Raw genomic sequence first — 19,257 nt, forward strand, 5'->3', positions numbered from 1 at the left:
ATTCTTAGAGATGCATCATCCACCTTTGTACTTGCTGTTTGAGGCCCTTACATGTCTTGTTAGCTAGCATGACGTAGTCAGCATTTAATAACGTCCACAGATACCTTGTGTGGATGTCATTTATGATGGTATTCATGCAGAGTATGAAGAGAAGAGCAATGGAGCCAGGGCTGATCCTTGATTCACACCAACATTGATTTGGAAGGTACCAGACATTCCTGCTGCACACCATACAGAACTTTGGGACTTTCTGTACAGAAGTTTCACCTGGTTGACATAGACTTCAGGTACATTGTGTAGTCTTATTGCCAGCCAAATGAGATCATGTAGTACCCTATCAAACGCCTTTTCAAATCAAGAAAGGCCAAGTGAACTGCCTTCCTTTTCTCATGGTGTCTTTCTATCAATATCAATAAATTTGACCATTTTTGGTCTTCAATTGACTAAGGTCATCCAAATTGCCACAGTTAGTTGTTGTATTGACAAGGCAGTACTAACAACTAACCATGGCATTTTTCATTTTCATCAATAGAAAAAGTGCATGGATGGCGTTTTTTTGTTTCACTGTTTTTAACAAAGCCACAGTGATGATGGTTCGTAATCTCGCAACGAAAACACGTTAAAATGTTTTCATAGTATGGAACAAGAGGCAGATTGGCCTATAATTTGAGAGATCATGTATATCTCCTTCTCCTTTCCAAATTGGAATTGTGATACTGGTCTGTCAGGCTTTGGGTACTGTATCTTCCCTAATAATCTTGTTAAAGAAGTTAGAAAGCCATACTACATCTTGTTCTTCAAGAAGATTCTATACTTCGGCCCAGAAATCATCTTCACTTGGGACTTTCCCAGACTTTATTTTGTTGATGGCAGTGGACACTTCTTCTGTAGTGATAGTGAGCAATGGACCGTGAATTGGATCAGCTGTAGGTAGAGGTGAATGAGGAAACTCCTTGTTATATGTATCCTCGAAATACTCCTTCCAGTGACGTAGTATGTCATATCCCTTTTGTGTCTTTGACATTGATAACAGACCTAGATCTTGTCCGGGATGATCATGAGCACAGGCAAATAAGTGGATTCTATTCGTACTACCAGGCTTATACAGCTGGTCATGTCATAGATGACGTTGTATTGTGCTGCTTTTGCAGTTGGTACAGATCATTTTGCCATGGATTTAAGAGCCATTGGACATTTGCTTCCACTATAGTAAGTGATAAGGTGTGAATTCTGCTTTTCAGAAAAAAAGGTCTTTATTACAGAAGAGCCCATGCTTCAGCAAATTCTAGGATTCAAATGTCATCATTGTTTCGGCAACTATATCCTTTCTAAATCGTCTATGCTGCATGTTTGATGCCAAGTCTTATAAGCAGCCTTTTCCTCCCTGGTTGCTTGGTGCACATCATCATTCCACCACCAGTTCTGCTTGTCACTAAGGTGTGGATTTGGTTTGGTGACACCTAGGGTGGATATGGCACATGTCTTGATGGATTCAAACAGTGTGTTCTAGCTGTTGTCTAAGGATGACATTGAAAAAATTGAAACTGATGATTTCAATGCTGCTTTGATGGTAGCCTGATGTTCTACTAGTCCCCACCATTTAATGTGTTCAGTCTTCATGCTGGACCTCGCAGATACATAATCTATACAGACTGAGGCATTTAGTGTAAGTAGTCAATGTTGAGGAGCAACACTGTCATATGGGACCACTTTCGTATCCTTGACCATCACAAGGTCTCTTCATCTCATCATCCAGTAGTCAATTTTGGACATTTGCTTCCACTATAGTAAGTGATAAGTAGAGATGAGAATTATAGGCACTAAAAAGTTAAAATAGGCAGGCATATAGGCTCTTAAATTAGACAAAATAGGCATTTAAATAGGCATTAACGTGTAAAATAGGCAACAAAATAGGCATGAAATATTACTTATAATTTAATAACACACTCAATTGCTATAAAAGGAATTTACAAGCAACGTTTCAATGTTTTCCGGTAACAATCTTGTTCTCCTCTCATGCATAATGTTTTTGTACTGAGAGAAAGATCTCTCAACATCACATGAAGTGATTGGACAAAACTTCAATGAAGTCCCTTCATCTGGTTTTATTTCACTGACAGCCGCTGCCTTCCTAGAGGCTCGGTCAAAACTTCCACTGTCTTCTTCCAGAATCCTAAATGACTCCACCAGGGGCATGCCACTCTTCTCCAACTTGGTGAATTCTCCCAGCAGCTTGTTGAAATTTGAAGATGCTCCAGTTTATGCGGAGGCATATTATCTCCCAACACTGCAGTGCTTAGGTCTGAAGAAAATGGTTGTTGGTCGCTGCCCCAAGTGGACTGGTAGAAAGGCTGCGTTTATACAGATTTTTATACTCGTATCAGATGCATCGCAGTATTTATAAGTTGAAATATGAGGCATTTTTCTCACATTTGATATGAAAAATAATAAAATTGACATAAATTGCATTGTCCCAATTTCTTAAATTTCTACAGTTGGGCTAATTGACAATAATGCTTAGCATATAATGCATTTGTTTCATTAAAAAAATATTAGAGATGATGTTTCTAGAAGTACAGAACTTTAAAGTAGGAACAAGGTAATTAGTAATTTACATGGAAATATGTCCTCAAGGATTTTCAGTTATAATTTGGCAGTATCGTGTCGAGTTCACCGGGTGAAAAATATAATAAAAAAGACTTGAAGCGATACTGGAGTAGCGTAGAAGAGAGATCCATTCTTTATGCTTGCCAAGGACTCACCAAGCTGGCCCTATCTTACTTTAGAAGAATGAAAACAGAGGCACTATAAATCTCAGATTTGTGAACATTTTATTTGTTTCTATTCGCCGGCTTTGGTCAGCCTGGTCAGCTGTCATGAAGACTATTTCCTGTTGCTTGTAATAGATCCTGCATAATGTGTGCCCACAAGGCCGCCACACCTTGTTGAAAATTAAAAACCGCGTAATTTGAAATTGTCGTAACATGCGCCCATAACCTTATTTTTTTTTTGCTACTTGCTTTACGTCGCACCGACACAGATAGGTCTTATGGCGATGATGGGATGGGAAAGGCCTAGGAGTTGGAAGGAAGCGGCCGTGGCCTTAATTAAGGTACAGCCCCAGCATTTGCCTGGTGTGAAAATGGGAAACCACGGAAAACCATTTTCAGGGCTGCCGACAGTGGGGCTCGAACCCACGATCTCCTGGATGCAAGCTCACAGCCGCGCGCCTCTACGCGCACGGCCAACTCGCCCGATAAACCTTATTTTACCGAGTGAGTTGGCCATGCGGTTAGGGGCGCACGGCTGTAAGCTTGCATCTAGGAGATAGTGGGTTCGAATCCCACTGTCGGCAGCCATGAAGATGGTTTTCCGTGGTTTCCCATTTTCACACCAGGCAAATGCTGGGGCTGTACCTTAATTAAGGCCACGGCTGCTTCCTTCCCACTCCTAGCCCTTTCCTATCCCATCGTCGCCATAAGACCTGTCTGTGTTGGTGCGACGTAAACCCACTAGCAAAAAAAAATTATTTTTGTCACAATTTAACAAGACTCTAGAGGGGATTCTAGAGGCTTGTTAACCAGGGAGCTTACGCCCCTCAGACTCTCTTTGCTCCCCCCCCGACCTCACCAATCCAGACCAACGATATTTTCGCTGGCCCGGTCGTGTAAAGATAGTCTTGGCAACCTTGTAAAACACGCTGTGGCATAGTCCTAGCTGGGCTACATTGGATCTGCAACCTGTGTTTCGCGAAGGCTTACTGTAGCTGAAGTACAATAGAATTCACGATTTTTAAAGGGAGTTTTAAAAATTGCATTTCAGTTGTAAATCTCTTTCACAGGAAATGAATCATAGTTCAAAATACCTATTCAATTTTCATCCATTCTGTGACAAGAGAACACCGGCATTCTAACTCCTCGTTCAGTAATTTAATGATTATTTACATTTTAGCAATATAAATTATTGAAAGTTCACGACTAATACATCATTGCAACAAAACAATTTGCCACAATACGTAAATTAATAAGCCTATTATATGCTACAATGAAATGCGATCATAGTTCTCAATCACAAAAAAGATAAGGAACAAACGAACTTACCTCCTTACAGCTAGCTTCTTGACAGACTACCCTTCCATCCGTAGTGAAATTGGGATCCCCTGTGATCCACTGCTTCAGCCAGTAGGACTTCCACGATTTTTCTTTGGGTATTGCCGCAAACACACTTCTTCTTTTTCTTCTTCTTCTTCTTCTTCCACTTCACAATAAATCACAACACGTTCTGAAAGTAAAGCGTACACGTACAACAGTTCGCATCGAAAGGGAGGTACAGGGCATATGGGTTGTGCAACAGTTCGACGCTAACTGGTTCTCGCATATGTCTTAGGAGGTTGGAGGGGTTGAAGGCTTCGAGGTCAAATTATTCCTTGTTTCTCCTGATGGAAATTTCCCTAGAACAATTTCTGGTGACTTCTGAGAATTCCCATTTTTGTTCGTGGAGTAAAAAGATATTGAGAAAAGAGAAGATGATTCTGTCGAGCGCACTAGCTATAATATAATGCGCTGGAAGAAAATCGGCTTTTAAAAAATACAGTTAAAAGGCATCAAATAGGCAATTATACTCCAAATAGGCACACACTCCTGAAATAGGCATTTATAAGCACAATAAAACCAACAAAATATAGCTAAAATGACACCAAAACAGATTTATGGCTCAAAAGCGTATGTTTCTGACCACAGGAATAAAATAGGCAAATAGGCAAATTCCCGTCTCTAATGCCTTTGCTAGCAGGACCTAGTGTTTACAGTGCACTATGTCTTCTGGTATGGGCTAGAGCAATTTTGTTACTTTCATTGATCTGTCTCTGTCTTAGACAATATGAAAGTGACTGAGGTATGAGCGATGCTAGTAATGTCATTCCTTGTGCAGCCAGTCCCTGCTATGAATGGTGTGAAAATGTTGCTCATAGAGTTGGTTGGTGCATGCATTTCAGTGGGCTTGGCAGACTGATATGCAATAGCAACTTCTGGCTCAGTGAGGAAAGCAACGGGAAACTACATCACTCCTAATTTCCCTAGTACGCCTCTCCAGTGGTGCCTAGGCCATCTACGACAGCTGATGGCTGAGCTGTTGAGGATCCAACCAGCCTTAGGGCTGAAGACTGAACATACATATAGTGATAAGGCATGAATTCTGCCTTTCTAAACAAAACAAAAAAAAAGTGCTTGTCACAGAAGATCCCATGCTTCAGCAAATTATAGGATTCAAATATCATCATTGTTTCAGCAACCATATCCATATCCTCAATGATTTTATTCAAATCCACCCCTTGCCATTATGTCCATGTCACCAACATGACCATTAAGAACGCCACAATGAAAAGAATTTCACTATCATCAACGGCTTGGATGTGTGATTTGAGGTCATTCCAAAATTGATCTTTCTCATCATCAAAACAGCTCGTCTGTGGGGCATAGCATGTCACAACTTGAATTAAACTGCTCCCCAAACTGACCTCTAGTAGCATTAGGCAGTTGCTGATGCGTATTACTATCAAACTTACACCATTTGCACTTTCCTTACCATAATAGATTAGCTTGTAGCTTCTCCAATATCTCTTTATTTTGCACCTACCTGTCTGTTTCCTTGAATACATCTACATTCCACTGCTTCAAATAGGTGGTCACTTCTAGGCTTTGGCCTGTCATTGTCCCAATGTTGACAGTGCATAGTCTGATATGATTTGATGTTCTTTGTCTAGCTTCCTTAACTGACATCAACCACGCATTGGTAACCCTCGTCCATTTTCTTCATAGTTCACGTGAAAACGGTGCATATCACTTAGAGGGAACATCCTAGCATTTATATCCAAATGAAGAGGAGTCAACTGCATGTTGATACTACAAAAAATACCTCAACCAACATGTCACTCCGCGTGTTGTCAAGGGCATTTTATACTTACTACCTAATGGATGACTTAAAGAAATCTACTACAAGTACTCCCTCTGTTGTCAATTAGCACCAGAATTGAGCATCAGAAAGACCATGCTGAGTGACATATTTTGAATGAAACATCACATGGTTGCGACATAACTTGGGGTATTAGGAGCATTTTTCAGTCAGTATGGTTTGATATGTGCTTAGAGGAGGATTTGATTTGCATGCATTTCAGCTTAAAGATCTAAGAAATGATAAAACAACAAAAAATCAAAATAATCATGTAAATTACTTTAAAAATGGAAAGATGGAATGGAATAAAGACATTTGAAATGGGATCACTTACTGTATTAAGAAAACCTACAAGAACTTGTGTATTTCAGTTAAAGAAATCACCAAAAACATTTTTTCCAAGAGCCCACTTTATTTTTCCATGAAACAGGTTTGATTCCTTGTTTCTCATCATCATTCCCCTTTATCCAGCTGTAGCTGGATAGTGTCAAATATCCTTCCTTTCCACTTTCTTTGGTCTTTCCACTACTCCTCCTCCAACACTGTGTCCCAGTCCTTTCTATAATATTGTGTTGGATTGTGTCCTTACATCTCATTCGTGGTTATCCATGGCCTATCCTTCCTTGCATTTTCATTTCCATCACATTTCCATCCATGGCATTCTTTCATCACTCATTCGCTTTATGTGCCCAAACCATCTTAGTCGGCTATTCTATCATTCATTTTTACCACTCCAATTTCTTCCCGAATTTTCTTATTCCTCATTTTGTCTCTTCTACTCTTCTGTATCATACTCCTCAAGAACTTCATTTCGGCTGCCTGTATTCGACTCTCATCTTTCTTTGTCATTGTCCAAGTTTCTGCTCCGTAAGTTGTTCTGGTACATAATACATCCTGTACATAGTTTCTTTTGCTTCCAATGGCACATCTTTGTCCCGTAACATGTTTCTTACACTATGATAGAAACAGCTTCCAGCTTGAATCCTCTTACTAATCTCAGCATCCAGGTGAGCATTCACCATTAATTCACTCCCCAGGTATTTGAACATCTCCACTACTTCCAGGGGCTTGTCTGCAAGTCTAATCTGACCTTTCTCTTTTTTCTCCTCTCTAGTCATAACAAGAAATTTACTCTTTTCTACACTTATTTTCAATCCACATTCTTCGATCTTCCCATTCACCACATCCAACTGTCCTCTTCTCCCTAAATCACGATATCATCTGCAAATAACATGATGTTTATTTCTCATCCTCCATATGTTGCTTTTGCTGTCATCCATTACTACTGTAAACAGGATTGGCAATAGAACGCTTCCCTGTCTCAGCCCACTAATGATTTTGCAGCAACTTGTCCTGCCAACTTGTGTTTGGATGCAACTACAACATTCCTTGTACATTGCCATGATCATTTTTATTAATCCCTGTCCAATTCCTTTTTGGACCAGACTGTCCCAAACTTTAGTCCTGGGGACATTGTCATGCCTTTTCAATGTCAATGAATGTCATCACCATATCATTCCCATACCCCCATTGCGTTTCCATTACTTGTCTCATAATGAAAATGGGCTCTATTGTTGACCTTCCACTTTTGAAACCAAACTGATTTTCCTGTATCTGATTTTCAACTCTCAACCTTATCCTACTTTCCAGTATCCTCTCCATTATCTTAACAACATGGGATATCAGAGTAATTTCCCTGTAGTTCTTCAATACTTTTTATCGCCTTTCTTGAAAATTGGGATGATTATTCCCTTTTTGCCAATCCTCAGGGACCTCCTTATTCTCCCAGATACTCCTGAGAACTTGATATTGTCCACTGCAGGCCTACAGCTCCAGCTGCCTTTATCATCTCCACTGAAATTTCATCTATTCCAGCAGTTTTTCCATTCTTTACTTTCTTACTGCCATTTCAATTTCATTCATTGTAATTTCTTTATCCATTTATTTATCAACTAATTGCCTTTCCTGGTCGTCCATTGAATAATTGTCATCAGTTCTCATGTTCAGCAACTTCTGAAAATACTCTCTCCATCTATTTCTTATTTCTTCTGGCTTTCTTAATATTATGTCGCTTTTATCATTCAATAATCTGGGGTTTACTTGATCTCTCTTTTTGTTTCTTAAGATACCATACAATAATTTCTTGTGGCACTGCATATCATCTCTCAATTTCTATATGCATAAGGCCCAGCTTTTCCTCTTTTCTTCCTCCACTACTTTCTTGGTCAAATTCTTTGCCTCCACATATTTTCTTCTACTTTCTTCAGTGTTAGATGTTTTCCATGCTTTCCATGCCATTTTCTCTTCCTTCACTTTAATCTTTACCTTATCATTCCACCAGTGTCTTTCACATTTCCTGACGTTGTACCACATACCTTTTTTGCACATCCAACCAGCAGATTGCTTGTTTCTAATAACTGAAAATCAATCAATGCCGAGTTATTGTTTGCCCTGTATTTGTGCATGCACTTTTTAATTATGTATTATTATTATTATTATTCATAAATAAATACACAATTTCATCTGTCATATGACCATTAGTTTGATACCTAATTAAAATGTAATGCATTACTTTCTACAGGTTATGTAATCAACTACAAAAGAGACCATGGTGACTGGGAAGAGCTTCAGATTGAGGCCAAGGCAGACTCCCATATGCTTCATAACCTGTGGTGTGGTACCCGATATCAATTGTACATCACTGCATATAACAAAATTGGAACTGGATTGCCCTGTGATATTGCCAATGCTTACACCAAAGGCACAGGTAAAATAAACTCATGTAACACAGATATGATATTCTGGCATTCCAAGATTTTTTGAATCTTGTAAGTGCACCAAATTAGGATATCACTTTTAACCTACTTAGTATTCTTGCAGATTTTGAAGATATTATCCATGTTACTCCACACATAAAATGTTATCTTCTTGCCTACACTTTGTTAAATGCTTCTTTTAATGAGACATTATTTTCATTTGTACCTCTGAAAATTTGAAACTAACATCCTTCTAAAAATCAATGCCAAATTAAAAATTATTCTAAATTTTATTATTTGTCCTAAGTTTTCTATAGTAAATTTGAAACTAATTTTTCCTTATCGTAATACGACAGCATACATATAAATCAGTGACAAGGTTGGCATGACCATTGTTTGACAGGTACCAAGATCGATATCTGCAGTCGCTTAAATGCGGCCAGTATCCAGTATTTGGGAGAAAGTGGATTCGAACCCCACTGTCGGCAGACCTGAAGATGGTTTTCCATGGTTTCCCATTTTCACAGCAGACAAGGGCTGTACCTTAATTAAGGCCATGTCTGCTTCCTTCCCACTCCTAGCCCTTTCCTGCCCCATCATCGCCATAAGACCTATCTGTGTCGGTGCGATGTAAAACAACTTGTAAAAAAAAAAAAAATTTACAGGACTCATATTCTCATTTTTATACAAATCTATACCTTTTCTTTTTCTAGTCTCCTTATTACTTTTGATTTGTTCTTTGAGGTGTTTCTTGACACTTCATTTTACAGTTAAAGATGTTTATCATTTTCATTTTTACTCAGTATGATGTATTCCCTAGCTAGTTGGTCAGCTTCATGACTACCTGCCAACTCCTACTGATATGGTACATGCTAATAGGAATGTTCTGTTTACTGATGAGAAGGTTTTCACAATTGAAGAGTGCTTTAACCGTCAAAACTGTTGTGTCTGTAACCCAGATAGTCACAGCTCGTCAGGTAGCTCCAAAAGTCAATGGTTTGGTGGGGAGATCCTTGCAGTGGCATTTTGGACATTCACTTCTGAGAGAAAGGTGTCAAAACATCCACTAAACTGAATCAAAACATGGAGCTTCTGTGATAAAGGTCTTAAATCATACCTTGTTTGGAATCTAAGTTTTCAACAGAACAGGCCAAAGGTCAGAACAGATCAGAAAGACTAGATCAATAGATGTTTAATTGAGTTCAGATCTCAATCCTTGGGATTACAAACTGTGGCCAGTGCTTGAGGAAATGGTCTTCAAGAAAAGACATTCTAATATTGACAGCCTAAAAATAGCCTTGAAGACCGCTGTAGCCAATTACCCCATGAACATCGTGCGTGACATGATCTATGCATGGCCAGGAAGATTAAAGTCTTGTGTTCAAGTAAAAGATGAATATTTTGAATTGTATTCCTAAAACTATAATTAATGGTTACCCTGCCCCCATCATTAACAGATAACTTCAGTATCTTATGCTATTTTCTATTATGCCCTCTGTGCTAGGGTGTCTGCATCTAGTTTCTCCCCATATGGCAGTTGTCATTTTGCTTGGGGCTGGTCGACACTCCTTCTTGACTCCCAGGTTACATTAGAGTTAAGGTCTAATTGAGGTCACAGCTTGCCATATGACCTGCCCTCATTTTTCTCTGGCAGTTAAGTTTTCTTTTCTTGTTTTCATGTTAGATTGTCAGAAAGACTAGATCAACAGATGTTTAATGTTCACTATGATCTTATTTCAGTAGACAAATATTTTACAAAATAATTCAGTAATGGGTAGCTTGTTCCTTCTCAACATTATGTTTATAATTATTTAAAACTCTGCGGTTTTCAAATTGAATTGACAATAAAATTAAAATTGCTCCAGCAAATGAGTAACCACTGATGTATGTTCAGTTCCAGTGAAACCCAAGCAGTCCCAGTTTCTGACAGTAAACTCTACGGTAGTAACACTGTGGTTGGACTCATGGGGTGATGGCGGCTGTGGAATTCTCTATTTTATTATCGAGTATCGTGATGCCCAGCGCTCATATGACTGGTCGCTAGTCTCCAACAATGTGCAGCCAACAGAAAGAGTGTATAGCATTGTAGACCTCACACCAGCATCTAAATACCACTTAAGAGTCACGGCACACAACAATGCTGGATCGACAGTGGCTTATTATAATTTCACAACACTCACTGCAGAGGGAGGTAAGTGTAAATGTCAGTAAAGCTGTGGAAGGAATAGAGTTTTTCATTGGTTTTTAGTAGTCTCTACTGTTCATGTATTAATTGGAGGTTCTTTTAATGTTTACATTTATTATAACATTTCTGCTAGTATAATAAGGGATATAATGGACTGATATTCCATGGTTCAAAAAGAAGAAGAATGTTGCTGAGGCAGCTGAATCTCTCACTGGTCATGATATTACACAAGTATAATTTTATCCATTTCATAGTGTTTAATTGTGATTTTTATGCCAATTTTGTGTTTGACTCAGGAAAAATATATTTCTATCACACCAACACACTCTGCCAGACATGTGATAGTTTGTAAACGCAGCCTGCTTAACGGCACCAGTATGTTTTGGTACTACTATTACTACCAAACGTTTTCATTCCTGCCCTGAAGGGGGAGGCGGGCCTCTTAGATGGCGACGCCATCTCTCAGGCCGGGAGATTTGTTATGGTGAAGGAAATGTGTCCCAGCATTTGCCTTAGTGCAGGAGAATGGAAAATGATGGAAAACCATTCTCAGGACAGTCGACAGGTGGGGCCAGGCATGAAGTCCGGCACTGTGCCCCAGGCCCATCTCCCGAAAGCAGAGGCATAGAGTCACGGTAGAACCGTGGCCAACTTTCCTCTGCTCGATTGGCCGGTCAGAGTACAGAGCTGTTGGACCACAGGCAAGCCATGGCCTCTTAAGGAACGAAACCCAAGGGGCGAAACCTACTCTGCATCTACCGACCATGTTTTGGTGTGCATTCTTTGCACTGTACAATGTAGCAGTGTTCCCAATATAGCGGTTATATCTCCAGATACAACCTCGTTAAAATATTTTTTCAGCTATAACCTTTATAATATTTTCTTGTTTGCATTGGTATTTAGCAGAGTTTTAACTCTTATAGTGTCAAGATGCTGATGCATCGGCACTTACATTCTGTACGAAAAATGCCAGGATGCCGATTCAATTGGCACCCTATTATAAGTGGTGTAGTTACGCAGTAGGGCGCTAGATTGTGCCACAAATCAAGTAGAAAGAAAGTAGAATGTTTGTAATTCCTTCTTATGTCATTATATGTCACTGACATAGGCCTAGCTTCATTTTTGCTAGTGAGTGTATGATATGTGAGCCCTTGACGTCTATGATCCAATATGGCAGCCTCCTTGTTTGTTTATGTCCATGTGTTGTGATTTTTCTTCAACAATTTTACCTTCTAATTGACGCATTTGAGTTATTTATTGTAATATATTAAGTTTATTATTATTTGTACTGAAGTTATAGTTACTTAGCAATTTACTTAGGTCGTAGTAAAGTTGTAAATAGTACATTTATCACAACAAGGCATGTTGTCACATAGGCTTATTTCAGGAGAAGAAATTGAGGAACTTTTGGGTTGCTTTGAAAATGTAAGTGACTCTAATTTTAGTGAAAGTGATGATTATGATGTTTCTGGGTCTTCAGAGAATGATGGAGCTGTGCCATTGGCTAATGGACTTACAACATTTCATGCAATGTCAAGGATTCGTAGTGACAGTGCTAATGAAAATGACAGTGACAGTGCTAAAGAAAATGACAATGAATTAGATGATTCTTGGACTGAAGGCACATTCCCTGAAAGTAATGTTGTTCATCCCCACCATTTTTATGAAATTCCAGGGCCAAAACAATTACCTCAACCTGATGCTCCACCCATATAATTTTTTAATCTGTTCTTTACACTTTCATTCCTGACACTATCAGTTGATTTTGTATGTTGTTCTTATCTTCTGAACTGTTCTGTAGTAACAAATACTGCTACTAGACACGTTTCTCTTAAATGATTACTATTATTCTCCCAAAATTCATAAAATATCCACTCGTTGACAGGTTACACTGCTGGTGTCTTTCTCTCCACATGTTCAACGTTTTTGGAAATTAGTTTATAAATTGGAAGGTACACCTACATTAACAATATAAATTGGTATATATTATCCCAGATAAGAGTAAAGATTAAATATCTTCACTTAGTCACTTTGAATTTAGTGTAAAATGTGCTAATTAATTTCAAATTATGTTTTTCCTTTCTTCAATAAAAAAAATTATATTTTTGTGCACAGCATTCCACGAAATTTTGTTTTTTGAAATGCAAGTCACATGTTTATATTCTTTGGAGTATATCAAGCTCACGTACCAAATTTTACCTCCATATCTTTTAAATTGAGATGTTTATTAATATTGTTATACAGTGATGCAAAATCCATTGAAACATGCTTGGCATTCTATGCATGTGATGACCTTTTATGGGTCGGCATCCAAAGGGTTAAATCCCCGAAGCAACTTAAATAACTTAAATAAATCTACAACATTTATTTTGATGTGTTACAATTTTTAGTATACTTACGATGGTAACGCTACCTGCGCTTGAACCAAGTTATGCACTCTGCAGCATTCGCCACTACTACTCAGACAACATTGTTCTTTTAATAATTTATTAAGGTGCGCTCGAAAGAGCATTACTTAACATAGTAAAAACATTTACAAATTAGCAATTTTTTATATTCTCAGTTTATAACTTTAGAGTATTCCCTACTACATTCGCTAATTGATTTCACCCTTTTCAGACATTCCATTATATGATATAAACTGCACTTTTGATCACAGAGGGAGCAAACGCACTCATTGTTTGGTTTATGAAAGATGGTATTCCTGCAAATACAATGGTGAAAGCCATGTATGGCTAGCCTGGTAACAACATGCCTTTGCTCTTGACCTTCTTTAGTCCAGTTTCTGACACATACAGCGCTTGCACTGTAGAACTCCTCTTCTATCTCTTCTCTCTTCGCCTCTCTCTGTCGTTGAAGCTTCTAGCTTGATCTAGTAGCTGGTGAAGAGTGTTTTAATCGTATGTCTTCTATGAAGAAGGTTTCCCTCATAAGAACATAAACTAGCCTAGAAGGGGATGCCTTGCTCACTCCCATGACTCTCTTCATGAAATATGCCTTCACCTTCTCAATTTCTGTTAAGTCACTAAATGACAGCTTTTCCCATATTATTTCAATACCATAGGTGACTATTGGCTCTATTGCACTGTGAAAGAGTTCCATCGCCATATCAGTTGACAGCTGAGTTATATTTCATACTAGCAAGATACCCGTGCTTCGCAATGGTATTATACTGAAATTTATAATTGAATGCTTATTGTTTTAGGTATATAATCTGCCGAAATTCGCGATCCAACTCGTTTTCTACAAGAATCCGCCAAACTTCGCGATCTGATTCATTTTCTAATAGATTACAGCAAGTTTCCTCCCATTTTTCAATCTTTCTTTCCAGCAATCGATTTCGTACTTCCCAGGGTAGGTCCAGATATTCCAGCCGGTCAGTTGGGTCCCTAAATCTTTGCCATCTTTTCTTATAAGCATTTTTAATATGGATCAAATCCTTGACGAGATCCGGCGTGGTGCCTTCTTGGGTGCCTTGGCGGTACTGAACCCGCCGACAGACTGCATTCTTAGTCATTACCCGTCCAGGACCCGTTTCCAGCGTGGTCCACACATTTGACAACGGTCCAGAACATTATTATTATTATTCTTATTAATATTAATATTATTATTATTATTATTATTATTATTATTATTATTATTATTATTATTAGATGTTCTGGACCCCACAGCAAGATGCAAGACTGCTACTTGGCGGTAAATTACATCTGCTGCCATTGTCATTGTTGACAATGTGACCAGCATCATTGTCGCGTGTAGGCAAGTGTGCGAGATTTCTGGCGATACGAATGACATACTTCTGTGCATTATTGACCTTATTATAGAGGTGAACAATTTTATGGTCAATCTCATTCCTATCGTTTATTTCAAATGTGTTTAAATTTTTATTTATATGCCAGGAGAATCTACTGTAATCTAAGAACGTTCTCCAAAGGAAAAGATGGCTGTTGAAAACGAACCCAGGAAAGATTAAAAATGATCTGTTTATGATCAGAATAAGTACATCGTAAATCTACAGCCTGTTTCCAGTCATTCGACAGGGTCAGGAATGGAATGAATAAAGCCCCATCTAGTGGCGACAATAGGAATTGTGCCAGCTGCCGAAGCACTCCTCTGGGGCAATGGTCGATGAATGACTAACAAATGAAATATTGGACAGTGTCGCTGGAATGAATGATGACTGGGAAAATCGGAGTAAACGGAGAAAAACCTGTCCCGCCTCCATTTTGTCCGGCACGAATGTCACATGGAGTGACCGGGATTTGAACCATGGAACCCAGCTGTGAGAGGCTGGCGCGCTGCCGCCTGAGCAATGGAGGCTCCTTATAAGTACATTATGAACAGTAAAATCAATTGGTCTCACCTCCTTTTACACCCCACCGCCGTTAAGTTTATTTACACCACCCCATCAGAAATTAAAAGAAGGCGTGTTTCTTTATGTTTTAAAGGAGATTCCAAACACCAATGTTCACGTCTGTTACCTCCAGTTTTGAGATATATATATCCCCATAAAAATAATTCACTTTCTTTCACTTCCTTTCACACTCCTCCCCCTCCCACCCTCCCTAAGTGAATTTTCCGGAAAAAAACGTGTTTTTTAATAGTAAAGGATCTTCTAAATACCAATTATCATGAATCTAACTTCTTCAGTTTTTGATTTATGTGTCCTCATGAAAGGAATTCAGCTCCTTTTCACTCCCGCCCAACAAGATGGTTTCCCCCAAAACTCGTTTTCCTTTGTTTTTAAAGGAGATCCAAATACCAATTTTCACGTCTGTAACAACTTTAGTTTTTATTAGATGTATGTATTCTCATACAATTAAGTCAATTTTTCAATTCTTTCACCCACCCCCGTCCTCATAGGATTTTCCGAGAATACGTGTTTCTTTACTTTAAAAGCAGATTCCAAATATCAAATTTCATGTCTATAACATCTTCATTTTTGAGATATCAGTAGCCTAATTAAAAGAATTCAACACCATTTTTAGTCACTTTTACCCCCCCCCCTCCACCCAAGTTGTATTTTCAAAAAACTAAAAATACACGTTCCTTTATTTTTAATAGAGATAAAAAATACCATTTTTTACTTCTGTAATGTTGAGTTTTTTGAGATATACTGTAGAAATTCTTAAGGTAGCAGGTAGGGACCCTCTGCGGAGGCAGCCCTACCCAGGGAGTGGCGCCCCTGCCTATGTGAGTCCCAGAGCACACTGACCCGGTGTGTACCATCTGGAAGGGTCCCAGCTCAGGGTTACGGGTGAAGACCTCAACGGCAGTGAAGGCGGAGATGAAGATCATTGGTACGGCGGAACTGGCGGAAGAGGCATCCTTGCTTTTTGGGATAGTTGGTGTCAGGTCAGAATATATTCTGCTATCGTATGCGACAGTAGACGGTACTACCTGCGACTGTCTGGCCGAGGGTCTGGCGGCCGATACCAAACCAGGCAAACTAAGGGAAAACCAATAGCTGCGAGCAGAGGAGTCTTCCCTTAGAAGATTGGATAAGATGTGACCTTTGTGTGGGAAATAACACATAAATTCATCAGCTGCTGCCTTGCAGTGAGGCAGGGGACTGCCAAAGGCTAAGGGAGACCACCCTGAAAGAAAATCCTCTAGTACGTTAGGCCTAGCAAGTCAGTACAGGAGTACAATGCAGTTGCTTTCAAAATGAAAACGAGCCTCGGAAAGAAACATATTCTGAATGTCGACAATACTTCAAGTACTCTTGGAACTAATGACGACGTCATGTCCGATGTTCATTCAAGATGCACGAGAAGACCCGATCATAGAAACAAGCTTCGGATTGGAACCTTAAACGTTATGACTCTAACAGGAAAATGCAACGAAATCACGGATTTAATGAACCGTAGACATATTCACATCCTAGGGCTGAGTGAAACCAAATGGAAAGGTTGCAACACAAGAATGTTAGAGGACGGATATAAATTATACTGGAGTGGTAATCCTGCAGTGGCGAGGAATGGAGTTGGTTTTATACTCCATAAAGACATCGATAGTGTAACAGATGTCTCCTTCATCAATGAGAGATTAATCAAAGCTAAAATATACCTAAATGGAGAAACTCAAACTGTAATCCAAGTTTATGCTCCCCAGCAGGGTTGTAGCGATGACCAAAAAGCAAGCTTCCTAGAAAAACTAGAGGACATCATTGATGAAGAGAACATAATGATAATTGGGGATTTTAATGCCCAGGTAGGAACTGATAGGTCAGGTTATGAAGGCATTATTGGTCCATATGGATTTGGTAATAGAAATGAGGAGGGTGAACTTCTGCTTGATCTATGTACACGAAACCAACTTCTGGTGAAGAACTCGTGGTTTCAGAAACGGGATAGCCACAAGATAACGAGATACAGTTGGGACGGTCAGTATAGATCAGTGATAGACCTTATCATCACAGATAGGTCAAGTGGAGAAAAGGTGCATGATGTAAAAGTGATACCTAGTGAGAGCCTTGATAGTGACCATAGACTCCTCATTGCAGACCTAAAAGTCACCAAACCTATTATTAAAGTAGACAAGAAGAAAAAACCTCGAATTAAAGACTGGAAATTGAAAGATGTGGAAGTCAAACAGCAGTTTCAAGAGGAAATCAGAGCTAAAATACCAATAACAGACACAAAGAAAGGTAATGAAGAATGGAATGATTTTAAGGAAAGTCTGGTTGGTAGTGCAGATAAAATATGTGGAAGAACAAGCAGAAGAGTGAGAGAGAAAAGAACATCTTGGTGGAATGATAAAGTGAAAGAAGCCATAATGAAAAGGAATAAAGCCAAAAAACTTCTTGATGTGGCTAAGTCTGACAGAAGAATCAACAGTGACCAAATAGACAACAATAAATTGGAAGAGATAGCAAAGGAATATAGATACAGAAAGTTGGAAGTCAAGAGAATTGTACGGGAAGAAAAAGAGAAAAGTTGGAAAGAATTTACAACTAAACTGGAAGAAGACAGTAAAGGGAATATGAAAATGATATATGGAATAGTTAAAAGTAAAAGATCAGATAAAGAAGCAATTACAGCCCTGGAGACAGCAGATGGGAATATAGTTCGCAATATGAAAGATATCACGGATACAATGGGGCAGTATTTTGACAAGCTCCTAAATGGCCCTAAAGAGATCTCTGTTGAGGATGTAGGACAGAAAACAATAGAGGAAGATATCCTAATTACATGGACAGAAGTAGAGCAAGCTCTCCACAGGATGAGAAGTGGTAAGTCAGCAGGAGCTGATGAAATTACAGCTGACATGATTAAAGCTGCTGGTCCACCTGGAATACAGTGGCTGTATAGAGTTCTCAGAACAATATGGAAGGATAATGAAATACCTGAAGATTGGACAAAAGGGGTGATAGTTCCTATCTTTAAGAAAGGGAGTAGAAGGAAAAGTGAAAATTACAGAGGCATTACCCTCCTATCACACGGCCTTAAAATTATGGAGAAGATCATTGAAGCCAGAGTAAGGGATACACTAGAGCCTATCTTAGAAGAGGAACAACATGGTTTTAGGACTGGAAGAAGCACAACAGATCTGATATTTGCTTTGAGGATGTTGGCAGAGAAACACTGGGAAAGAGGAAAAGACCTAATTATTGTGTTTATGGACCTTGAAAAGGCGTATGATAATGTTCCTAGATCAACTATTTGGAAAAGTCTTAGAAAACTTGGTGTACCAGAGTACCTTATTAGGAAGATCCAAATGCTATATAGTAATTGTAAAAGTTGTGTCAGAATTGGAGATGGTCACTCTGAATGGTTCAATACAACCAAAGGAGTACAACAGGGAAGTGCCTTGTCACCACTTCTATTCATAGCAGTTATGGATACCATTTTAAAGGAACTAAAAGGAAAAGGTAATAAAGATCTTCAGGCTCTGGTGTTTGCAGACGATGTGGCAATATGGGATGAAACAGAGGAGGGAGTGCAAAATAATCTGAATGCATGGTGTAAGAAGTTTGATGACTATGGAATGAAATTGAACCCATCAAAAACAGTAGCATTAAAAATCAGCAGACATTATACAGAATGCAACATAAAAATACAGGACCACCAAGTTGAAGTAGTACACCAATTCAGTTATTTAGGAAGCATAATAGCTAGTAATAACAGAGCTGAGAGAGAAATAACAAACAGAGTAACCAAAGGCTCTAACTTTTACAGCATCGTTAGACACCTACTATGGGATCAGAAAGTCCCACAAAGAACAAAAATGACCCTGTACAAGTCATATTTCATTCCTATCCTTACATATTCTCTGGAAACCTGCACACTAACATCAAAGGATTATAGTAGGATTCAAGCCTGTGAAATGAAATTTCTTAGAACTGCCCTCCAAAAGACCCGACTT

General features: G+C 38.9%; 1 protein-coding gene across 1 annotated transcript in view; it reads left to right on the forward strand.

Moving 5' to 3' along the window:
• Dscam4 (Down syndrome cell adhesion molecule 4) overlaps window positions 1–19,257 on the forward strand; it is a 779,777-nt gene that overhangs the window by 695,625 nt on the left and 64,895 nt on the right. The window contains exons 28-29 of the mRNA XM_068227782.1: window positions 8,531–8,716; window positions 10,600–10,896. Coding sequence (XP_068083883.1) covers window positions 8,531–8,716; window positions 10,600–10,896 — 483 coding nt within the window. The remainder of the gene's footprint in view (window positions 1–8,530; window positions 8,717–10,599; window positions 10,897–19,257) is intronic.

Source organism: Anabrus simplex, chromosome 5 (assembly GCF_040414725.1).
Source record: "Anabrus simplex isolate iqAnaSimp1 chromosome 5, ASM4041472v1, whole genome shotgun sequence".
Classification (NCBI taxonomy): domain Eukaryota; kingdom Metazoa; phylum Arthropoda; class Insecta; order Orthoptera; family Tettigoniidae; genus Anabrus; species Anabrus simplex.